This window comes from Drosophila miranda (assembly GCF_003369915.1).
Source record: "Drosophila miranda strain MSH22 chromosome Y unlocalized genomic scaffold, D.miranda_PacBio2.1 Contig_Y1_pilon, whole genome shotgun sequence".
In the NCBI taxonomy this organism is placed as follows: Eukaryota; Metazoa; Arthropoda; class Insecta; order Diptera; family Drosophilidae; genus Drosophila; species Drosophila miranda.
This window is the reverse complement of record NW_022881603.1, coordinates 22090440-22113822: the sequence shown is the minus strand read 5'-3', so window position 1 is coordinate 22113822 and position 23383 is coordinate 22090440. Positions and strand designations below refer to the sequence as shown.

General features: G+C 42.3%; 3 protein-coding genes and 2 pseudogenes across 3 annotated transcripts in view; 4 read left to right on the top strand and 1 right to left on the bottom strand.

The window, feature by feature from the left end:
* LOC117191848 (leucine-rich repeats and immunoglobulin-like domains protein 1) overlaps positions 1-14052 on the bottom strand; it is a 34961-nt gene extending 20909 nt beyond the window's left edge. The window contains exon 1 of the mRNA XM_033396614.1: positions 13155-14052. The gene's annotated coding sequence lies outside the window, so the exon portion shown is untranslated. The remainder of the gene's footprint in view (positions 1-13154) is intronic.
* Positions 14053-15194: 1142 nt separating this feature from the next.
* LOC117190593 (ATP synthase subunit s, mitochondrial-like) lies at positions 15195-20755 on the top strand. Its single transcript, XM_033395643.1, has 2 exons — positions 15195-15267; positions 20042-20755. The coding sequence occupies exon 2, from the start codon at positions 20065-20067 to the stop codon at positions 20629-20631; it is 567 nt and encodes a 188-aa protein (XP_033251534.1). The 5' UTR covers positions 15195-15267; positions 20042-20064; the 3' UTR covers positions 20632-20755.
* Positions 15261-15877, top strand: LOC117190592 (ATP synthase subunit s, mitochondrial-like). Its single transcript, XM_033395642.1, has one exon. The coding sequence runs from the start codon at positions 15291-15293 to the stop codon at positions 15855-15857; it is 567 nt and encodes a 188-aa protein (XP_033251533.1). The 5' UTR covers positions 15261-15290; the 3' UTR covers positions 15858-15877.
* LOC117190591 lies at positions 16201-18624 on the top strand (annotated as a pseudogene).
* A 140-nt stretch (positions 20756-20895) lies between the features above and the next one.
* On the top strand, positions 20896-23308 carry LOC117189925 (annotated as a pseudogene).
* Positions 23309-23383: the final 75 nt, after the last annotated feature.

Genomic DNA, 23383 nt, shown 5'->3' with positions numbered 1-23383 from the left:
CCCACAAAACTACCAAAATCGTAACAATTCCGGGCAGCAGCAACGCCCCAACTTCCATAACATAGATAACGACGAACAAAACAACATTAATGACGACCCAAATTTTCGGCAAGAAGCCTCGACAAACCGGTCGGTTACGTAAATAGGAAGACCCATGGGTCCACACTTCCGTATATTCTCCTAAACCCGTTCAACACCAAATCTCCCTTAAAATTCATGATAGACAGCGGCTCTACCTTTTCATTTATTGACCCAAGTTTTGCCAAGGAGCACAGTATCCTGGAATTAGGTGAGAAAATCACCATTACAACAGTTCTACAGAGCTACACTATAGAGAATAAAATTGTTCTCCCCATGCCGGCCGAATTAAACGAACCTGACAACCTAAGCCTACTACTTTTTAAATTCCACCCATATTTCAATGGCCTCTTGGGCATGGACTTTTTAACAGCCCACAAAGTAAAAATAAACATGGAAACATTTAAATTTGAAACACCACACGCTACCCTCGACATCTTCACCGAGATTAATCGGGCATCGGACTTCCTTCTAATACAACCACAAACCATAACCCGGGTCAACCTTCCAGTTGACCTCAATAAGGGAGACTTTTTCTGCAATTCGGCAGAAATAGACCCTAACCTTTCCATTTCGGGAGGCCTATACACAGCCACGGACAGTACTAGTTTTCTCGAGATAACCAATAACTCGGACACGGAACAAACTTTCCACTTGGACCAGCCGTTAGAGGTAACCCCCTTTGATGAAGAACATTATGACCAAGTACGTAGCACTGCGTTACGGTCGAAACCTCTCTGCGAAAACGCACAGTTTCTTGAATTTATTCAAACCAGCCACCTAAATACGGAGGAAACGAAAGGATTACGGAAAGTTTGCATAAACTTCCGTGATCTTTTCTTCGCCTTTGACCTTCTCTAACACAGTCAAGCACTGTATTCCCACTACGGACAACTTACCAATTCATGTCAAGACATATAGATATCCATATATTCATAAAGAGGAAGTTCGAGAACAATTCACGAAAATGTTAGAACAAAACATTATAAAAAATAGTTATTCCCCTTGGGGAGCACCTGTCTGGGTGGTCCCAAAGAAGTCCGATTCCCCGGATAAAAAGAAATGGAGATTGGTAATCGATTTTAGAAAGCTAAACGATAAAACCATTGCGGACAAATATCCCATACCCAACATAAATGACATCCTAGATAACATAGGCAGGGCCAAATACTTCTCCACCTTGGATTTGGCAAGTGGATTTCATCAAATTGAAATGAACCCCAAAGACATGTCCAAAACGGCATTCTCAGTCGAAGGAGGGCATTACGAATTTACAAGAATGCCCTTCGGATTGAGAAATGCCCCTGCCACCTTCCAAAGAGTAATGGACAATGTATTGGCAGAGTTAATAGGGGATATCTGTCTAGTATATCTTGACGATATCATCATTTTCTCTGCTTCCCTTCAAAAACACTTGGCGGACCTGAAATCTGTCTTCCAAAAATTGCGGGATGCTAACCTAAAACGAGGGGGAACGTTGTGAGTTGCTGCGGAGACCGCAACTCTACAGTTATACCCGATACTAAGTCAGTATGGCTCTCCTCCGGCAGACGCCGCTAATATTAAACGACACGACAAGGAGTGCGTGCGAGAGAGACAGAAAATCAGTCTGAGCGTGACGTCGGGTGCTGCGTAGCCAGTGCAAATTGATTTGTTCCTTTTGGCTATAAAAATGATCTGATCTGATCCAGATTCAGCAATCTGATATATATGATCATTATCTATGATTCTGCGTTTTTAGTTTTCTCGTATCCTCAATATTGTGGATGCAACAGATTTTCGTCCTTTGTGGGGGCGGAAGGGGGTGGGGCGAAATTTTGAGATATACGTTTTATAGTGGTTTTGGTTACTCTAGCCTTAATAGTCTCTGAGATTTGTGAATATCCCCAGATTTTCATCCTTTGCGGGGGCGGAAGGGGGTGTGGCGAAATTTTGAAACAAACTCGTCTCGGTCCGATATATTAGGAGTGTGGATACCAAATTTGGTTGCTCTAGCTTTTATAGTCTCTGAGCAAAGCCGGCTATGCTACGTGTGTGTTAGAGAGAGACAGGGCGAGAAAAAATGAAATTGTTTTCTTGATTCTGGCTATAATAATTATACGATCTGGTTCAGATTTTCAGTCTAGAAGATATAGTCATCTTCTACGATTCTGCGTTTTTAGTTTTCTCGTATCGTCGAAATTGTGGATGCCACAGATTTTCGCACTTTGTTGGGGCGGAAGTGGGCGGGGCAAAGTTTTGAAATATTCTTGTAGCAGTGACATATCACAGAAGTCTGGATCCAAAACATCGTTGCTCTCGCTCTTATAGTCTTTGAGCACTAGGCGCTGAAGGGGACGGACAGACGGACGGACGGACAGACGGACAGACAGACATGGCTCAATCGACTCGGCTATTGATGCTGATCAAGAATATATATACTTTATGGGGTCGGAAACGATTCCTTTTGGACGTTACACACATCCACTTTTACCACAAATCTAATATACCCCAATACTCATTTTGAGTATCGGGTATAAATACAACTAACCAAGTCGAACTTTCTTAGGAAAGAAATAGACTTTTTAGGACACATAGTTACCCAAGAAGGCGTGAGACCAAACCCGGACAAGATAAAAGCCAGAAAAGACTTTCCCTGTCCCAAAACCACCAGACAAAACAAATCCTTTTTAGGGTTGCTAGGGTATTACAGGAAATTCATCAGGGACTTCGCTAAGCTTACGAAACCAATAACAAAACAGCTCAAAGGGGGCAAATCGGTCGTAATCGATTCGGAGTTCCGACAAGCGTTTGAACTTTGCAAAAAGCTACTAACTAACGACCCTATATTACAGTACCCGGATTTCGAAAAAACATTCACCCTTACAACTGACGCGAGTAACTTCGCTATAGGGGCCGTGCTCTCCCAAGGCCCAGATAACGCAGATAAACCAGTTTGTTTTGCTAGTAGGACCTTGACAGACGCAGAAACCCGGTATTCCACGATAGAAAAGGAAATGCTGGCTATAGTTTGGGCGGTAAAGTACTTCCGCCCATACCTATATGGGAAGAAGTTCAGAATTGTCACAGATCACAAGCCCCTAGTTTGGTTAGGCAATTTCAAGGGTCAGAACCCAAAGCTCCTTCGCTGGAAAATAACACTTTCCGAGTATGACTACGAAATAGGCTACAGGAAAGGTTCACAGAACGTTGTAGCAGATGCACTAAGTAGAATAGAGCCAAATATCTGCGTAAATGATACCAGCCCCACAGTAACCCCTAGTATACCAACAACCAATAGCCCGTTGAACCAGTTCTCTATTCAAGCGATATTTAAAATCAACCCGATAGCTTCATGCGTGAAAACGGTTCCGTTCACCCACAAAGTTCGTAGAGTTATCTCCGAACCTTCTTTTACGTTAGAAAAAACCTCTACTATATTGAAAACCTTACTCATACCCAACAAGACTTTGGCAATCCACACTACCGACGAAATATTCAACAGTATAGAGATATCGTATTCTAAATATTTTTCGGATAGCAACATTTACAAGATTTGTAGATGCTTAATTTTCCTTGCGGAACCAGCAAACCCAGGCGAGACTAAAGAATTAATCAAAACGTACCACACGAAAAATAACCACAGGGGGATCGATGAGACATACGAACACCTGAAAAGGGAGTTCTACATACCTCAATTGAAAAACGAAATTTCCGAAATAATCCGAAATTGCGAGGTATGCCTCACCCTTAAATATGATAGGCAACCACAAAAACCGCCTTTCGTTTTACCCGAAATACCGAACGGACCATTAGATATCATTCACACAGACATCTATACGATCAACAATAATTACAACCTGACAATTATTGATAAATTGTCTAAATTTGCACAAGCCTACCCACTAACAAACAGAAACTCTGTTGGCGTCACAAAAGCATTCAAAGACTTAATGAGCCATTTCGGCTTACCCAAAAAGATAATACTCGACCAAGGTGCCGAATTTGCGGGAGCTGTTTTCAAAGACTTTCTTCAACAGTACAGTATCCAGCTGCATATAACTTCCTTCCAACAATCAAGCAGCAATTCGACAGTCGAACGCTTACACTCAACACTAACAGAAATCTATAGAATAATCCTCAATAAGAGGAAAGAATTGAAATTGACACAAGACCATAACGAAATCCTCGACGAAACCATAATAACTTACAACAATGCCATCCACAGCAGTACCAACTTGACACCTTTCGAACTATTCAGTGGACGAACACACATTTTCGATAAAACAATCCAATTTAATAACGAACATGAATACTTGACAAAACTTAACGAATTCCAAACTACACTTTACCCAGCAGTCAAGCTAAACATGGAAAACCAGACCTATAAAAGAACAGAAAAAGCGAATGAATCTAGGATAGAGGCCCCCACCGTACCAACGGGTAATCTAATATTTAGGAAGGAAAATAGGAGAAACAAATTAACACCGCGTTTCAGCACACATAAAGCCTTAGTAGACAACGGGATAACCTTACGAACAGCAAAGAAACAGAAATTACACAAACAAAAGATAAGAAAATTAACCAAAACAATCACAAACACATAAAAAAAAAAAAAAACAAACAAAAAAATAATACAAACAAAAAAATAATACAAAAAAAAAACACAAACACTAAAGTAAAAGTTTACACCATGCATTAACTACCCCTTAAACTAAACTCTTACAGACTAACGCTAGGGCATGCACAACGACTTTTGCTCGACGTTTTGGATAAGGACCAGCCGTTAATAAAGGTCAACCTGGGACCGGCTAGAGTAGTAAATTAATTTAAAAATATAAACCACGTCATCCACTTAAACGACTACGAAGTAACAGCAGAAAAACTTATCAAAGTAATCGATAACTTACCTAACGACAACGAATTCTCTGACCTAAAACTAACATTGTATGAAAAGATTCAGCAGGTGTTAGAAAGATTGAGCACCTTACTCCCGCATAACAGACCGAGGAGGGGATTGATTAACGGACTAGGTAGCATAGTAAAGATCGTTTCAGGCAATATGGATGCCGACGATGAGACAAAAATAACCAACAATTTCGCAAATATTAACAAAAATTTAGAGCTCAGCCAGAAATTTAGGAAAGAGACACTAATTAGATTTAAAAATATTACGAACCATATCAACATCGAACAAGAAGCGATCAGTAATTTCATAAACACTTACCAAAATAAAATCTCTAAAGAACTAGATTCAGAACAACACACTATACAACTTATACAATATATCAATCGAATAACTTATAGTATAGACATATTATATAATCACCTAAGCAACATAGCGGAGAGCCTGCTATTCACCAAATTAAAATTAATCCCAAAATATATCTTAAATTCAGAGGAGATTCAAAAAATTAAACAATTACTGTCACAACAAAATATTACAATAGAATTAGACCATGAAATGTATAACGTACTTTCACTGGAATCAACAACAGTAAACAAAACTCTAACTTTTAATATTAAAATACCCATGCTATCACAGGAACAATACCAATTGTACCGATTAATACCCTTACCGTTCAACAACACAAAATTTGTAATTCTCACACAATACATTATTAGAAATAAGCTAGAAATTAAGATCTTAAATTCACCTTGTATTAAACTGGGCAAATTGCATGTATGTGAAACCCCGACAGCACCGACAAATCCAGACTGTCTAATCAGCCTACTCAACAATAGCAAAGCGACTTGCAATATCATCAACGGCGGAAACCAACCGCGAATATTCGTACCAATAAAGGGTCTACTACTAATCTTCAACGCCAAGAATGTAAATATTACGTCCGATTGCATGTCAAACAAGACGTTCAGCAGCTCCATGGTCATCCACTACGAGAACTGCTCAATCTCCGCGGACGGCATCAAATATGTCGACGCTGCCACCACCATAGCAGACAAAATTAAGATCAACATGCCGCATATTCAAAACTTAACGACATTAACCTCAAATAAGGAATTGAGCCTCCAAGACTTACACCTAAATGATCTGGAGAACAGCCTGGAGGTTATCCGACTAAGAGACCAAGCAACTGCACACTTGACAGCCGTTTATGTGCTCATCGGAATCCTGCTCATAGCCACAACCCTCGTATGGATCTTCAAACGCAGAACAATAACTTTCACACCCGCTAGCCTGGACTCCGTTGTAACTCCTGCCACGGCTTCGTTGGCAATACCCTCATTGTGGCCATCGTTCCAAGTTAAGGGGGTAGGAGTTACCGATAACGGTACCGCGGCACCCCCACCTAAAACCCCTCGGGCCATGGCAATGTCCCGTTGAACGACTATGTCATTCAACCCGGACATTGTAATGTCCAGCTCAACACTTCGAATACTTTGACTGTCGCAACATTCTACTTAACGCGGCACAAACAGCCGCCTACACATTTTAACATAAAAACAACATCGAAACTGGAACCCGACATCCGGCGTAGTGCGGACTCGGCGGTTTCACATACGCTAGCCCGTTGCAACATTTTATACTTATGTATGCCTTATGTACTAAACTCAAAGCCTCTGCGAAGGCTTCCTAAGAACATAATTAATAAACTCAGAACACTTCAATTTTGAACTCAAAACCAAACAGTCATACTTTATTCAAACTCAAACACCAATCTTTGGAAAAGACAGAAATATAAACCCATACAAGAACAACCAGGACCATCTACAAGAAGGAGAAGGACGAACTGGTAACTCGCGCGGTGTTTCAATTCCCTTTTCGCCTGTACTTCGTCTCTACCGCTACCCCGCTGCCCATCGGTTTCGTCTGTTCGGCAATGCCTTCACCAGCAACGAAATAATTCTAGACTCTCGAGCCTCAGCACCGTCGAAGCGGTGGTCGCGGATCGCCGATGTCTTTGGAGCGGCACAGTGGGACCTTTGGCCGTCTCAGCTTGGTAAATTAGTTAGTGAATATGAGTTCAATAAATATTTGCACACTGAAAAAATGTTAAACTTTGAGTGCTTATATCTCCTAAACTAAAATTATCTTGAAAATTCGAATGGAAAATTCTCTATTAGATGCGTACATTAAATTTATCTAAAGCACTCATACAATTTTTTGACTATTTCGGCTGAGTCCCCACTGTGCCGCGCCAAAGACATCAGCGACCACGCTGCCCTACGGTTTCGGCACGCACACACTGACATGCTTTCACACCGACTCGACGCTGACCTAGGCATTGACGAAGCCGAGTAGCATTTCGGAGGCGAAGGTAGCGTAAAAGAGAATTGAAGTTCTAGCCCCGCGCGCCCGTACCATGAAGCGTCAAACGAAAATTTAAAAAGCATTTGTTCCTCATGCAACATCTTGATATTGTATAGTCTTCGGTTCAATGTATCTGATGGATGTTTTGTCAAGGACAACCCTTGAAACCTACACATACATACGATCCCTATAACATAACCCATACGTTCTCTTCAGTAAAAAACATATGTATCTTCGGACTCACAATACAATGAACAATTTCCCCCATGACTACTAGTCCGTTGCAAACGCTCTTTTAAAATCCAGACTCTGCAGATCCACAAGCTGCAGAGCCAAATATTGGCACACCAATTGCCATGACTTCAAGGCCCTCAGTCGATGATTCCACTAGATATAGAGGCAAAATATATATTGAGACACAAACTGCAGTGTCTTCCGCACTGGAAGCACAGAAGAAATCAAAAATCAAATCAAAAGCGCCTGCATCTGGAAGGAATAAAATGTAGTTCCCATTTGAATTTCTCCAAAGACAAGACCCTTTTTATACCCGATACTCAAAATGAGTATTGGGGTATATTAGATTTGTGGTAAAAGTGGATGTGTGTAACGTCCAGAAGGATTCGTTTCCGACCCCATAAAGTATATATATTCTTGATCAGCATCAATAGCCGAGTCGATTGAGCCCTGTCTGTCTGTCCGTCCGTCCGTCTGTCCACTTCATTGAAGACAAATACACCACTACAAAGGCAGTGAAAAAAAATACATTGTTCATTTATCAAGCGCCTAACATAAATTCTTAGGTACATTTCAATCATAACCACAAGCATATGTATGTTTTTTGTTATTGCCGAGATTTTATGCTCACACGCTCTCCTGCCTTTTTCCCGAGAGTACGACGCAATCGCACTTCGAATTATCGCTATCTTTGATCCTCGCACACCGAAGCTTTTTCTCTCGAATATAGGTTACTTTATGTTTATTTTTATTTAAATTATTTTTCCGATTTTTTGATTTATTATTTCGAGCACCGACGCGGGTTCGGCCGTTGTGTCGCGGTCTGAGACGTCAGTGTGACCGCACTTATCGATACAATATACCCGTCCCACCCAGTGTTGCCATTTCAACTTATTTTAAGCTAGATTTGGCTTATTTTAAAACCAAATAGCTTTAAATCTAGCTTATTTCCAATTTCATTTAGCTTATTTTGGCTTAAAAAAAATGTGGTACAAAACAATTTTGTTTTTAGATTTTATTGTAATATTTGTCAATCTTTATTAAGAAATAGGACAAAATTCATATTTTTTGTTGCTATTATACAAAATATAATTAAGGAGTGCAAAGTTTAAAAAAGAATAATAATTGAAAACAAAATATCAATAAAATTCAATTCTTCATTATTTTGATGTGTTTTTGTATAATTAGCTTATTTTTAAGTTTTTTTTTTTAATTTTTAGCTTAGTCTAGCTTATTTTTTTCGTCAATTTAGCTTATGGTGACTCTCAAAATCTGGCAGCACTGCTCCGACCCTCCGAAATATACCATCTTATTTAAAAAATATACCGTAAATATACTGACGAATTTTTTGTATGCAAATTGCATCATATTCCTCATTTTCTATATTCCGTGGAATATTACTAGCTATCTAGATCTTTCAGCCCTGCCCACATAGTCTTATCACATTAATGAACCTATTTTCTACTTGACTGGCTTGTTTGAAATACTTGCTTTTATTGGATTTTGCCTGAAAAAAGGTGTTAGCGAAAAAGATTTGATCATAAAACGTAAGTGGGAATGAAATGATTATTTTGATTATTCGTAGATAAACAGGGTATCTGTATTTTAGTGCGGTAAGTGTAAGTTAAATACGGCGGCATCATACATTATTTTGAATATACCAATATTAGAGCCAATCGGCGATTTTGTGATCGTTTTCCAATTTTTTATTGCATTTAGAATGAAAAATTTATTGATTCTAGAGAGCGGCAGTTAAATCCGTTGATCTCCAATTCGTTTGCGGGATAAATATCATTTGAAAAAGTGTAGTTCCAGTGTTGGAAACAACATAAAATGTAGCACAGAAGAAATCAAAAATCAAATCAAAAGCGCCTGCATCTGGAAGGAATAAAATGTAGTTCCCATTTGAATTTCTCCAAAGACAAGACCCTTTTTATACCCGATACTCAAAATGAGTATTGGGGTATATTAGATTTGTGGTAAAAGTGGATGTGTGTAACGTCCAGAAGGATTCGTTTCCGACCCCATAAAGTATATATATTCTTGATCAGCATCAATAGCCGAGTCGATTGAGCCCTGTCTGTCTGTCCGTCCGTCCGTCTGTCCGTCTGTCCGTCCCCTTCAGCGCCTAGTGCTCAAAGACTATAAGAGCTAGAGCAACGATGTTTTGGATCCAGACTTCTGTGATATGTCACTGCTACAAAAATATTTCAAAACTTCGCCCGCCCACTTACGCCCACTTACTTAAGGACGAAAATCTGTGGCATCCACAATTTAAAAGATACGAGAAAACCAAAAACGCAGAATCGTAGAGAATGACCATATCTTTTAGACTGCAGAATCTGAATTGGATCGTGTTATTATTATAGCCAGCATCAAGAAAACAATTTCATTTTTTCTCGCCCTGTCTCTCTCTAGAGTAAAACATTAGCGCCTAGATCTCAGAGACTACAAAAGCTAGAGCAACCAAATTTGGTATGCACACTCCTAATATATCGGACCGAGACGAGTTTGTTTCAAAATTTCGCCACACCCCCTTCCGCCCCTGCAAAGGACGAAAATCTGGGGATATTCAAAAATCTCAGAGACTATTAAGGCTAGAGTAACCAAATTTGGTATCCGCACTCCTGTTAGATCTTGCTATAAAACGTGTAACTCAAAATTTCGCCCCACCCCCTTCCGCCCACACAAAGGACGAAAATCTGTTGCATCCACAATATTGCACATTCGAGAAAACTAAAAACGCAGAATCATAGATAATGACCATATCTATCAGATTGCTGAATCTGGATCAGATCAGATCATTTTTATAGCCAATAGGAACAAATCAATTTGCAGTGGCTACGCAGCGCCCGACGTCACGCTCAGACTGATTTTCTGTCTCTCTCGCACGCACTCTTTGTCGTGTCGTTTAATATTAGCGGCGTCTGCCGGAGGAGAGCAATACTGACTTAGTATCGGGTATAACCGTAGAGTTGCGGTGTCCGCAGCAACTCACAACGTTCCCCCTCGTTTTTTGTTCTTTAAATGAACTCTAACATGTTTTATATTTTGTGTAATTTGTTAAGCTAGATCCCTCGAACCCTAAGTTAACCCAAAGTTACAGGCACATGCACATACACAATGCCTTGAAGGAGCGATAAAGATATCCCGCATACACACACACACATACATATAATATATATTGTACAGAATTCAAAACAACAACAAAACTATTCAACTTCGAACCGAATCTGATTTCTGAAACCGATTGTGTGTATGCCTTCGTTTTTTTGTTGTTGTTGTTGTTGTTGGTTCGGGACGTCAGTCCAAGAGTCTCGCTTAAACGAAAGCCGACAAGAAGGCAAGCCTACAGAGGTATCCTACACACTCCACACTCGACGATCCACACACTTCAAAAGACGTTGCTTGGTCGTCGGCTTAAATTGGTTTTTATTGTTGTTGCACACTATGTCCATTGTTGGTGGTGGTGGTGTTGGCCTGGGCCCGGCCTGGGCCCGGGATCGGCCCCGACCCCCGACACTCGCACCATAGCTTCGTTTTGACCATATTTCTTGTCCGTGTGCCCGCTTTTCTGTGCCTTTCTTTGAAGTCGCATTTAATTCTTCGAGTTTGGGTTTCGTTTCGTTTCCTTCATTCTTTTTCAAGCCCCCACTCCAACTCAAACTTTAGCCCCAGCCCCAGCTGCCGAGACCTTTCCGAAACGTCCACGTTGGGCTGTCTGGCCGAGGTGTGAAGAAAAGAATTTTTCTGTGTAATAATCTTGTTGCCTTTTTAAGATTTGTTGCTGCTGTGGAGCTGTGCCCGTGCCGTGCCCCCTACCCTCCCCATCTCCATCTCCTTTTTAGTGGGGACTTACCTGCAGACGTTATATTGTTGCCGTTCTTTAGCTTGCGCGATTCGTTTCAGCTGAAAAGTGGCTGGGTTTAAGGAAATTTACGCCATAAAATGCTGAAATAATTGGATACACTCGATCTCCCGATCTCCGCTTTACCCACACCCCACTGCATCCCGCTTTGAATGCATTTCAAATTGCTAATAATGAGGAGCTGCTTCTGCTGTTGCTTTTTTGGAGCTGCGACTCGACTCCATCATTGGAAGATGCTTTCGTGAGACAAGGGACATGCCATGGTCAAGTTTGGTTTGGTTCATTGCAAAAGGTATGTACAAACATATGTACCTCTGGCCATCTGCAGCAATTGCAGCAACACACCAGCACCACACCAGACACCCATCCCCACTCGGCGGCCAACGAAGCATTAAATGCATTTATTTATGAGACCACCACCTGATATGATCTCCTCCTGGCCGAGTCTGAAATGGTAGGCCAGGCAGGCCCTTGCTCGTATGCATATGATGTGGAGGTGGTACTGAATTTAGCTAGAATTCACACCTTAAGGCAAGGAACAATATATTATATGCTCAGGTAAACACAATCGTAGCTCTGGAACCATTTGGCCTTCAACCATTTCTGATGGTTCTGTTTGGCATACCTCGTCACATGTTGGATATGCTCAAAAATGTTCCCAGAGCTACAATTATGTTAGAAATAGACGATATACATACGTACGTAGAAGAAGTATCAGAAGTTGCCTTTTCCTTGGAATAAACAGAGTATGAGTTACATACATATGTACAAAAAATTACCAGTTTTCTGGGAAAAAATAGCTACATGCATTAACTTTTTAAAACTTTTTTTGGTATTGCCTCGGAACGGGACTCACTTATCGGCCAAGAGTAAAATCGTACAACTACAAAATGCATTCAACGCCTGCTGTCTGAAGGGGCTTTCACCCACTCCCGCCCCCTTCCTCTCTATCGGTTCTCCCGATTCCCCCTTCTGGTTTCGAAATCAGTCAAATGCATCGAAAAGCGGCAGCCGCAGCAGCACGGAAAAAAAACTTTGCACTAATCATAAAATCCGACATCAATGTTAAATGTATAAATGCAAAAATGGAAACGGCATGAACATCGGGGCTGAGGCTGAGGCACTCACGAATGTGGGGCCCAGAAACAGAGCCTCATAACTAAATTGCATTAAGTGTAATTATAGCTAATTAGAAAACAGAAAAACAGCGGAAAACCGAAGAAGACTGAAGACCGAAGGGGAGAGTCGGAGGAATAACTGGCACACGGCGAAAACGGTGGAGGAGAAAGGGTGAAAACGCTTTTCAGAATCGCTGCTTTTCTGGAAAGTTATTAAAATCAATGGAAATAATGCTTATGGGTTTGCGATTAGTTCCGAGAAATTCAACGCAAAAATAATTTCCGAAATACATACATAGTTGTTGAATCAGCATGGGATTTGCTGAGGCAATGGAACCGAAACGATCAATGGGGAAACCCGGAAAAATTGATTTGTGACTATATCATTCATCTTTTGTATTTGTCCAACCACACCGCTGGGTGCCTCAGGAGTTGGTAGAGGCATAGAAACAGAATCATAGACGATCGTTAAAAAGTTGGGAAAAAAAGAGAATGTATAGGATAGTCCGAGACTGCCAGAGAGAGATAGAGAGAGAGAAAGACTAATGTTTGGCAAAAGTGAATTTCCAACTTAATTAGGCAGCAGAATGTGGCATTTACTTACCTATTCACAATATCAGCACAACGGGGGTCGGGGGTTGGTGATGGTTCTGATGGTGTGTGGATGTGGGCGTTTGTGTAAACAAGAGCGCGAGTGGGATAGACAGGCCCGAGCAGAGCCTTAATGTCTGCGGCGGCAACTATTACGTCGGGGTATGCATATGCATACGAGTGGGTCGGGTCGGTGCATGTGTGAAAGATTTGTACAAATGTTCGGCTGTCTGTACCGTTCTGTTTGTCTATCTCCTGCTTTAGCGCGATGTGATTCTTCGGTTGTTTATTCGTCACTTTAACACGTTCGATGCTGAAGCTGACGCTGGCGTTGCGCGCTGCCCCGCCGACTTCTGCTGCGACGTCACTGAGCTCACCGACACACACAGCTACACAATGTATTTTTTTTCACTGCCTTTGTAGTGGTGTATTTGTCTTCAATTGCGGTGGCGGCATGCACATACACACACACAAACGCAGCCACACTCATTGACAACAACACTGCACGTAACGAGAATGAATTTGTGATTTGACGATATTTGTAGCTTTTTGTTTGTTTTCATGGATGTTGTAGTTTTAGTTTTGTTCTAAACAATCAATTTGTTCATTTATCAAGCGCCTAACATAAATTCTTAGGTACATTTCAATCATAACCACAAGCATATGTATGTTTTTTGTTATTGCCGAGATTTTATGCTCACACGCTCTCCTGCCTTTTTCCCGAGAGTACGACGCAATCGCACTTCGAATTATCGCTATCTTTGATCCTCGCACACCGAAGCTTTTTCTCTCGAATATAGGTTACTTTATGTTTATTTTTATTTAAATTATTTTTCCGATTTTTTCATTTATTATTTCGAGCACCGACGCGGGTTCGGCCGTTGTGTCGCGGTCTGAGACGTCAGTGTGACCGCACTTATCGATACAATATACCCGTCCCACCCAGTGTTGCCATTTCAACTTATTTTAAGCTAGATTTGGCTTATTTTAAAACCAAATAGCTTTAAATCTAGCTTATTTCCAATTTCATTTAGCTTATTTTGGCTTAAAAAAAATGTGGTACAAAACAATTTTGTTTTTAGATTTTATTGTAATATTTGTCAATCTTTATTAAGAAATAGGACAAAATTCATATTTTTTGTTGCTATTATACAAAATATAATTAAGGAGTGCAAAGTTTAAAAAAGAATTATAATTGAAAACAAAATATCAATAAAATTCAATTCTTCATTATTTTGATGTGTTTTTGTATAATTAGCTTATTTTTAAGTTTTTTTTTTTAATTTTTAGCTTAGTCTAGCTTATTTTTTTCGTCAATTTAGCTTATGGTGACTCTCAAAATCTGGCAGCACTGCTCCGACCCTCCGAAATATACCATCTTATTTAAAAAATATACCGTAAATATACTGACGAATTTTTTGTATGCAAATTGCATCATATTCCTCATTTTCTATATTCCGTGGAATATTACTAGCTATCTAGATCTTTCAGCCCTGCCCACATAGTCTTATCACATTAATGAACCTATTTTCTACTTGACTGGCTTGTTTGAAATACTTGCTTTTATTGGATTTTGCCTGAAAAAAGGTGTTAGCGAAAAAGATTTGATCATAAAACGTAAGTGGGAATGAAATGATTATTTTGATTATTCGTAGATAAACAGGGTATCTGTATTTTAGTGCGGTAAGTGTAAGTTAAATACGGCGGCATCATACATTATTTTGAATATACCAATATTAGAGCCAATCGGCGATTTTGTGATCGTTTTCCAATTTTTTATTGCATTTAGAATGAAAAATTTATTGATTCTAGAGAGCGGCAGTTAAATCCGTTGATCTCCAATTCGTTTGCGGGATAAATATCATTTGAAAAAGTGTAGTTCCAGTGTTGGAAACAACATAAAATGTAGTCGGCTTTGTAAGATGCAAAATGACAAACATAAGAATCAACAAAATAATGAAGCGCTTGAACTGGAGTTTACTATTAAATTTAAAAAAAATGACTAAAAATTGTAACATACAAATTTTCAACGCAACCTTCTAAACAGTGCTGAGTAATGTACGACGTCTACAGCTGTTCTTGCAATGTCTGTATTAAACTGGATTCCTAAAACGTTAACAAAAGTGGTAAAACAGTTCAGAACATCGAAATGCCTGCCACAGGCTTCAAATCCAATATATGGGGCTATGTGGCAGTCGCCTTCAACCAAGTGGATGCGGAGCGTCTCGCCAAGGTGGGTCCAAATCGACTTTGTGCCGAATGGATTGTGAAGAATGGAGGCGGTGTGAGGTTTGTGGACAACCCGACTAAGTTGTGGAAGGACTACAACTCGCTGCCGGCAGAGACGATTAAGTTTGCCATCAAAGTCGTGGATGCCACTAACGCATCCATAATGAAAATTGGACTGGCTCATTTCAAGGGATGTAATTCAATTGACACGGTCATCTTTCACAACTGCAAGCCTCTGGAAAACGATGGATTGGAAGGATTGCGGCACATCAGAAGTTCGCTGGAGCGGCTTCAAGTTTCCGGCTGCTATGACATCAGAGATTCTGGTTTGGGCGTAATAGGCGAACTCAAAAACTTGAAGCAACTGCTCATATTTGATATGCTTTACGTAAAGAACATGGATCAAGTGGCTCTTGAGCTGAAGAAGCAGCTGCCAGATTGCGACATCAAGGCCACTAAATTGGGCGTTCAGTTGACAGAGAAGTAATAAATATTGATACAACAAAATGTATGGTCGGCCTCCTTGCAAGTCGTTATGTCTCTGTGATCGAAGAGTCTAGATAAATATATTATATATTATAAATATATAATAGGTAAAGAGGTAGAGACGGCCGCCAAGCTCGCTCGGAGCCCAGCACACTTAGGCCGGTTTCGGCCCGTTGTGATAATTATATAATAATATATATATTATATATTGGTTTTGTGTAATTTTTTTGTTGGCTCCCTGGCCACTGGCGACACTGTTAGTGCTGGAAAATACTCAGCTGTAACATGGTATCGACAGCATTTTCGCCCGTCTGTCAAACGGTCATACCAATCTAGAAAACAGGACAAGTTTTGACCCCATTTTTCCAACAAAATGTTAAAAAAGGAGTGCAGTCCGAGCTAAAATGAATAAGTTGAAGTATTTATTAAGCCTGGTGACCCAGCCACGGACCATATCGAGCAGCAGTCCGAAGGAGCAGTTGCTGAACTGCCTTACCTATGGCTTATTTACAATTGTCGCTCTCTGTGCGGGCTTCCTGCTGTGGGACCTTTCGAGCAGCCAACGAGATGGATTCTTCTATGGGAAAAGGGACTCGCACACTCTGGTGCTGGACCTCTCGCACAGTCAGGAGGTGATCCTACACTCAGATGCAGACCAGCGGAAGCGCAATGGGAACTGCACATTCTGTGACTGCCTGAACATCTACAAGTGCGAGCATGATAGACTCAAGGTTTACATTTCTCCGTTGCAAGAGTTTGTGGATCAAAAGACCGATAAGGTTGCCACCCCATTGTCCAGCGAGTATTTTCAAATCCTGGAGGCAGTGCTCAAGAGTCGCTACTATACGTCGAATCCCAATGAGGCTTGCTTGTTCCTCCCAAGCTTGGATCTGTTGAGCCAGAATGTGTTTGACAAACACTTGGCGGGGGCGGCCTTGGCTTCGTTGGACTTCTGGGAACGCGGAGATTACCACATAATCTTCAATATGCTGCCAGGAAGTGCCCCAGCCCACAATTCGGTTCTGGACGTGAACACGGATAATGCCATCATATTTGGCGGAGGCTTCGATACTTGGACGTATCGGCCGGGCTTTGATGTCGCTATACCCGTGTGGAGTCCCCGCGTAGGGCATCAACATCCGCATGCTGCGGCCCAAAGAAAGTTTCTCTTGGTTGTGGCACAACTTAATGTCCTTCCTCGCTTTCTGAGAACCCTACGCGACCTGTCCTCTGCTCATGCCGAACAGCTGCTGCTACTGGGACCCTGTAATGGCATGGATCTCTCCACCCGCTGCTCGTTCTCGCAGCATCACAAACTCCTGGAGTATCCCCGTCTTCTGTCGCATGGAAAATTCTGTTTTGTGGGCAGAAGCCTTCGTCTGGGTCAGCCCGATCTGGTAGAGATAATGTCCGAGAGCTGTATTCCCGTGATTGCTATTGACAACTATGTGCTGCCCTTTGAGGACGTTATTGATTGGTCTCTGGCGTCTGTACGCATACGCGAATTTGAACTGCATTCCATAATGCAGAAGCTAAAAGCTATTTCAAATGTCAAAATTGTTGAAATGCAGAAACAGGTCCAGTGGCTCTATTCCAAATACTCAAGGATCTGAAGACGGTGACGTTGGCGGCTCTTGAGGTACTCGAGAGTCGTATATTCCCTCTTCGCGCCCGCAGCAGCCGACAGTGGAATGCAATTGCCAACAATCCCCGCGCCACCTTCAATCCGCTGTTCCTTCCTTCGTTGGCGCCCAAATCTCAGGGCTTCACAGCCGTCATTCTCACTTATGACCGTGTGGAGAGCCTCTTCCTGTTGATCCAAAAACTGGCCGTCGTGCCCTCGCTGCAAAGTATTTTGGTCATTTGGAACAACCAGAAGAAGTCACCGCCACACTGTAAGCACGGACTGAATATTTCAATGTTGATCCTTGGTATTAAATACGGACTTGTTCCACTGCAGTATCGACATTCCCATCCATCTCGAAGCCGCTGAAGATGAGACAAACCAAGGAGAACAAGCTATCGAACCGATTCTATCCTTATCCGGAAATCGAGACTGAAGCCATTTTAACCATAGACGACGACATTATCATGCTAACGACTGACGAGCTTGATTTTGGGTAAGAAAGAGCTGAACTATGATATCCTATGAATTCCAGTTAAAATCTTACGTTTCTTAAAGCTACGAGGTTTGGCGAGAGTTTCCCGACCACATTGTCGGATTCCCCAGCCGGATCCATGTGTGGGATAATGTGACAATGCGCTGGCACTACGAATCGGAGTGGACTAACCAGATATCTATGGTGCTCACCGGCGCCGCCTTCCATCACAAGTACTGGGGCCACATGTACACATATGCCATGCCAGGGGACATCAAGGACTGGGTGGACGAGCACATGAACTGTGAGGATATTGCCATGAACTTTCTGGTGGCGAATATTACCAACAATCCGTCTATAAAGGTGACGCCGCGAAAGATATTCAAGTGCCCCGAGTGCACCAACACCGAGATGCTATCGGCCGATCTGAATCACATGCGAGAGCGATCCGCCTGCATCGATCGATTCTCCAAGATCTATGGTCGCAAGCCGCTGCGCACGGTGGAGTTTCGAGCGGATCCAGTTCTCTTCAGAGACAATTTCCCGGACAAGTTGAAACGTTACAATGACATTGGCAGCTTGTAAATGCCGCAGACGCACTGATATTCCGGTAGAATAATTATGGAAATACCAAAGACTTATGGGAATAGCGCTCAAATTTAGAAAGAATCTTTTCTGTTGCATTCGAATATATCAAGGAACAATCCTAAGTTAAAACCAGCGCTAGTTGGTGCGCACTCACTGGATAGAAAACTCACATAGAAAACTGTTTTAGTTTGGAGTGATGAATCCTGGACTGGAGGACAAAATGACAAACATAAGAATCATCAAAATAATGAAGCGCTTGAACTGGAGTTTACTATTAAATTTAAAAAAAACGAGGGGGAACGTTGTGAGTTGCAGCGGACACCGCAACTCTACAGTTATACCCGATACTAAGTCAGTATGGCTCTCCTCCGGCAGACGCCGCTAATATTGAACGACACGACAAAGAGTGCGTGCGAGAGAGACAGAAAATCAGTCTGAGCGTGACGTCGGGCGCTGCGTAGCCACTGCAAATTGATTTGTTCCTATTGGCTATAAAAATGATCTGATCTGATCCAGATTCAGCAATCTGATAGATATGGTCATTATCTATGATTCTGCGTTTTTAGTTTTCTCGAATGTGCAATATTGTGGATGCAACAGATTTTCGTCCTTTGTGGGGGCGGAAGGGGGTAGGGCGAAATTCTGAGATATACGTTTTATAGTGAGATCTAACAGAAGTGCGGATACCAAATTTGGTTACTCTAGCCTTAATAGTCTCTGAGATTTGTGAATATCCCCAGATTTTCATCCTTTGCGGGGGCGGAAGGGGGTGTGGCGAAATTTTGAAACAAACTCGTCTCGGTCCGATATATAAGGAGTGTGGATACCAAATTTGGTTGCTCTAGCTTTTATAGTCTATGAGATCTAGGCGCTAATGTTTTACTCTAAGCAAAGCCGGCTATGCTACGTGTGTGTTAGAGATAGACAGGGCGAGAAAAAATGAAATTGTTTTCCTGATGCTGGCTATAATAATAATACGATCTAATTCGAATTCTGCAGTCTAAAAGATATGGTCATTCTCTACGATTCTGCGTTTTTGGTTTTCTCATATGTTTAAAATTGTGGATGCCACAGATTTTCGTCCTTTGTGGGGGCGGAAGTGGGCGGGGCGAAGTTTTGAAATATTTTTGTAGCAGTGACATATCACAGAAGTCTGGATCCAAAACATCGTTGCTCTAGCTCTTATAGTCTTTGAGCATTAGGCGATGAAGGGGTCGGACAGACGGACGGGCGGACGGACGGACGGACAGACAGACATGGCTCAATCGACTCGGCTATTGATGCTGATCAAGAATATATACTTTATGGGGTCGGAAACGATTCCTTCTGGACGTTACACACATCCACTTTTACCACAAATCTAATATACCCCGATACTCAAAATGAGTACAAAAATGACTACAAATTGTAACATACAAATTTTCAACGCAACCTTCTAAACAGTGCTGAATAATGTACGACGTCTACAGCTGTTCTTCCTAAAACGTTAACAAAAGTGGTAAAACAGTTCAGAACATCGAAATGCCTGCCACAGGCTTCAAATCCAATATATGGGGCTATGTGGCAGTCGCCTTCAACCAAGTGGATGCGGAGCGTCTCGCCAAGGTGGGTCCAAATCGACTTTGTGCCGAATGGATTGTGAAGAATGGAGGCGGTGTGAGGTTTGTGGACAACCCGACTAAGTTGTGGAAGGACTACAACTCGCTGCCGGCAGAGACGATTAAGTTTGCCATCAAAGTCGTGGATGCCACTAACGCATCCATAATGAAAATTGGACTGGCTCATTTCAAGGGATGTAATTCAATTGACACGGTCATCTTTCACAACTGCAAGCCTCTGGAAAACGATGGATTGGAAGGATTGCGGCACATCAGAAGTTCGCTGGAGCGGCTTCAAGTTTCCGGCTGCTATGACATCAGAGATTCTGGTTTGGGCGTAATAGGCGAACTCAAAAACTTGAAGCAACTGCTCATATTTGATATGCTTTACGTAAAGAACATGGATCAAGTGGCTCTTGAGCTGAAGAAGCAGCTGCCAGATTGCGACATCAAGGCCACTAAATTGGGCGTTCAGTCGAAAGAGAAGTAATAAATATTGATACAACAAAATGCCGTCTATGGTCGGCCTCCTTGCAAGTCGTTATGTCTCTGTAATCGAAGAGTCTAGATAAATATATTATATATTATAATTATATAATAATATATATATTATATATTGGTTTTGTGTAATTTTTTTGTTGGCTCCCTGGCCACTGTCGACACTGTTAAAGCTGGAAAATACTCAGCTGTAACATGGTATCGACAGCATTTTCGCGCGTCTGTCAAACGGTCATACCAATCTAGAAAACAGGACAAGTTTTGACCCCATTTTTCCAACAAAATGTAAATAAAGGAGTGCAGTCCGAGCTAAAATGAATAAGTTGAAGTATTTATTAAGCCTGGTGACCCAGCCACGGACCATATCGAGCAGCAGTCCGAAGGAGCAGTTGCTGAACTGCCTTACCTATGGCTTATTTACAATTGTCGCTCTCTGTGCGGGCTTCCTGCTGTGGGACCTTTCGAGCAGCCAACGAGATGGATTCTTCTATGGGAAAAGGGACTCGCACACTCTGGTGCTGGACCTCTCGCACAGTCAGGAGGTGATCCTACACTCAGATGCAGACCAGCGGAAGCGCAATGGGAACTGCACATTCTGGGACTGCCTGAACATCTACAAGTGCGAGCATGATAGACTCAAGGTTTACATTTCTCCGTTGCAAGAGTTTGTGGATCAAAAGACCGATAAGGTTGCCACCACATTGTCCAGCGAGTATTTTCAAATCCTGGAGGCAGTGCTCAAGAGTCGCTACTATAAGTCGAATCCCAATGAGGCTTGCTTGTTCCTCCCAAGCTGGGATCTGTTGAGCCAGAATGTCTTTGACAAACACTTGGCGGGGGCGGCCTTGGCTTCGTTGGACTTCTGGGAACTCGGAGATAACCACATAATCTTCAATATGCTGCCAGGAAACGCCCCAGCCCACAATTCGGTTCTGGACGTGAACTCGGATAATGCCATCATATTTGGCGGAGGCTTCGATACTTGGACGTATCGGCCGGGTGTCGCTATACCCGTGTAGAGTCCCCGCGTAGGGCATCAACATCCGCATGCTGCGGCCCAAAGAAAGTTTCTCTTGGTTGTGGCACAACTTAATGTCCTTCCTCGCTTTCTGAGAACCCTACGCGACCTGTCCTCTGCTCATGCCGAACAGCTGCTGCTACTGGGACCCTGTAATGGCATGGATCTCATCACAAACTCCTGGAGTATCCCCGTCTTCTGTCGCATGGAAAATTCTGTTTTGTGGGCAGAAGCCTTCGTCTGGGTCAGCCCGATCTGGTAGAGATAATGTCCGAGAGCTGTATTCCCGTGATTGCTATTGACAACTATGAGCTGCCCTTTGAGGACGTTATTGATTGGTCTCTGGCGTCTGTACGCATACGCGAATTTGAACTGCATTCCATAATGCAGAAGCTAAAAGCTATTTCAAATGTCAAAATTGTTGAAATGCAGAAACAGGTCCAGTGGCTCTATTCCAAATACTTCAAGGATCTGAAGACGCTGACGTTGGCGGCTCTTGAGGTACTCGAGAGTCGTATATTCCCTCTTCGCGCCCGCAGCAGCCGACAGTGGAATGCAATTGCCAACAATCCCCGCGCCACCTTCAATCCGCTGTTCCTTCCTTCGTTGGCGCCCAAATCTCAGGGCTTCACAGCCGTCATTCTCACTTATGACCGTGTGGAGAGCCTCTTCCTGTTGATCCAAAAACTGGCCGTCGTGCCCTCGCTGCAAAGTATTTTGGTCATTTGGAACAACCAGAAGAAGTCACCGCCACACTGTAAGCACGGACTGAATATTTCAATGTTGATCCTTGGTATTAAATACGGACTTGTTCCACTGCAGTATCGACATTCCCAGACAAACCAAGGAGAACAAGCTATCGAACCGATTCTATCCTTATCCGGAAATCGAGACTAAAGCCATTTTAACCATAGACGACGACATTATCATGCTAACGACTGACGAGCTTGATTTTGGGTAAGAAAGAGCTGAACTATGATATCCTATGAATTCCAGTTAAAATCTTACGTTTCTTAAAGCTACGAGGTTTGGCGAGAGTTTCCCGACCACATTGTCGGATTCCCCAGCCGGATCCATGTGTGGGATAATGTGACAATGCGCTGGCACTACGAATCGGAGTGGACTAACCAGATATCTATGGTGCTCACCGGCGCCGCCTTCCATCACAAGTACTGGGGCCACATGTACACATATGCCATGCCAGGGGAGATCAAGGACTGAGTGGGCGAGCACATGAACTGTGAGGATATTGCCATGAACTTTCTGGTGGCGCATATTACCAACAATCCGCGTATAAAGGTGACGCCGCGAAAGAAATTCAAGTGCCCCGAGTGCACCAACACCGAGATGCTATCGGCCGATCTGAATCACATGCGAGAGCGATCCGCCTGCATCGATCGATTCTCCAAGATCTATGGTCGCAAGCCGCTGCGCACGGTGGAGTTTCGAGCGGATCCAGTTCTCTTCAGAGACAATTTCCCGGACAAGTTGAAACGTTACAATGACATTGGCAGCTTGTAAATGCCGCAGACGCACTGATATTCCGGTAGAATAATTATGGAAATACCAAAGACTTATGGGAATAGCGCTCAAATTTAGAAAGAATCTTTTCTGTTGCACTCGAATATATCAATGAACAATCCTAAGTCAAGACCAGCGCTAGTTGGTGCGCACTCACTGGATAGAAAACTCACATAGAAAACTGTTTTAGTTTGGAGTGATGAAT

Coding starts and splice junctions, on each gene's coding strand:
- LOC117190593 (XM_033395643.1), top strand. CDS start 20,065: ATGCCTGCCACAGGCTTCAAATCCAATATATGGGGCTATGTGGCAGTC.
- LOC117190592 (XM_033395642.1), top strand. CDS start 15,291: ATGCCTGCCACAGGCTTCAAATCCAATATATGGGGCTATGTGGCAGTC.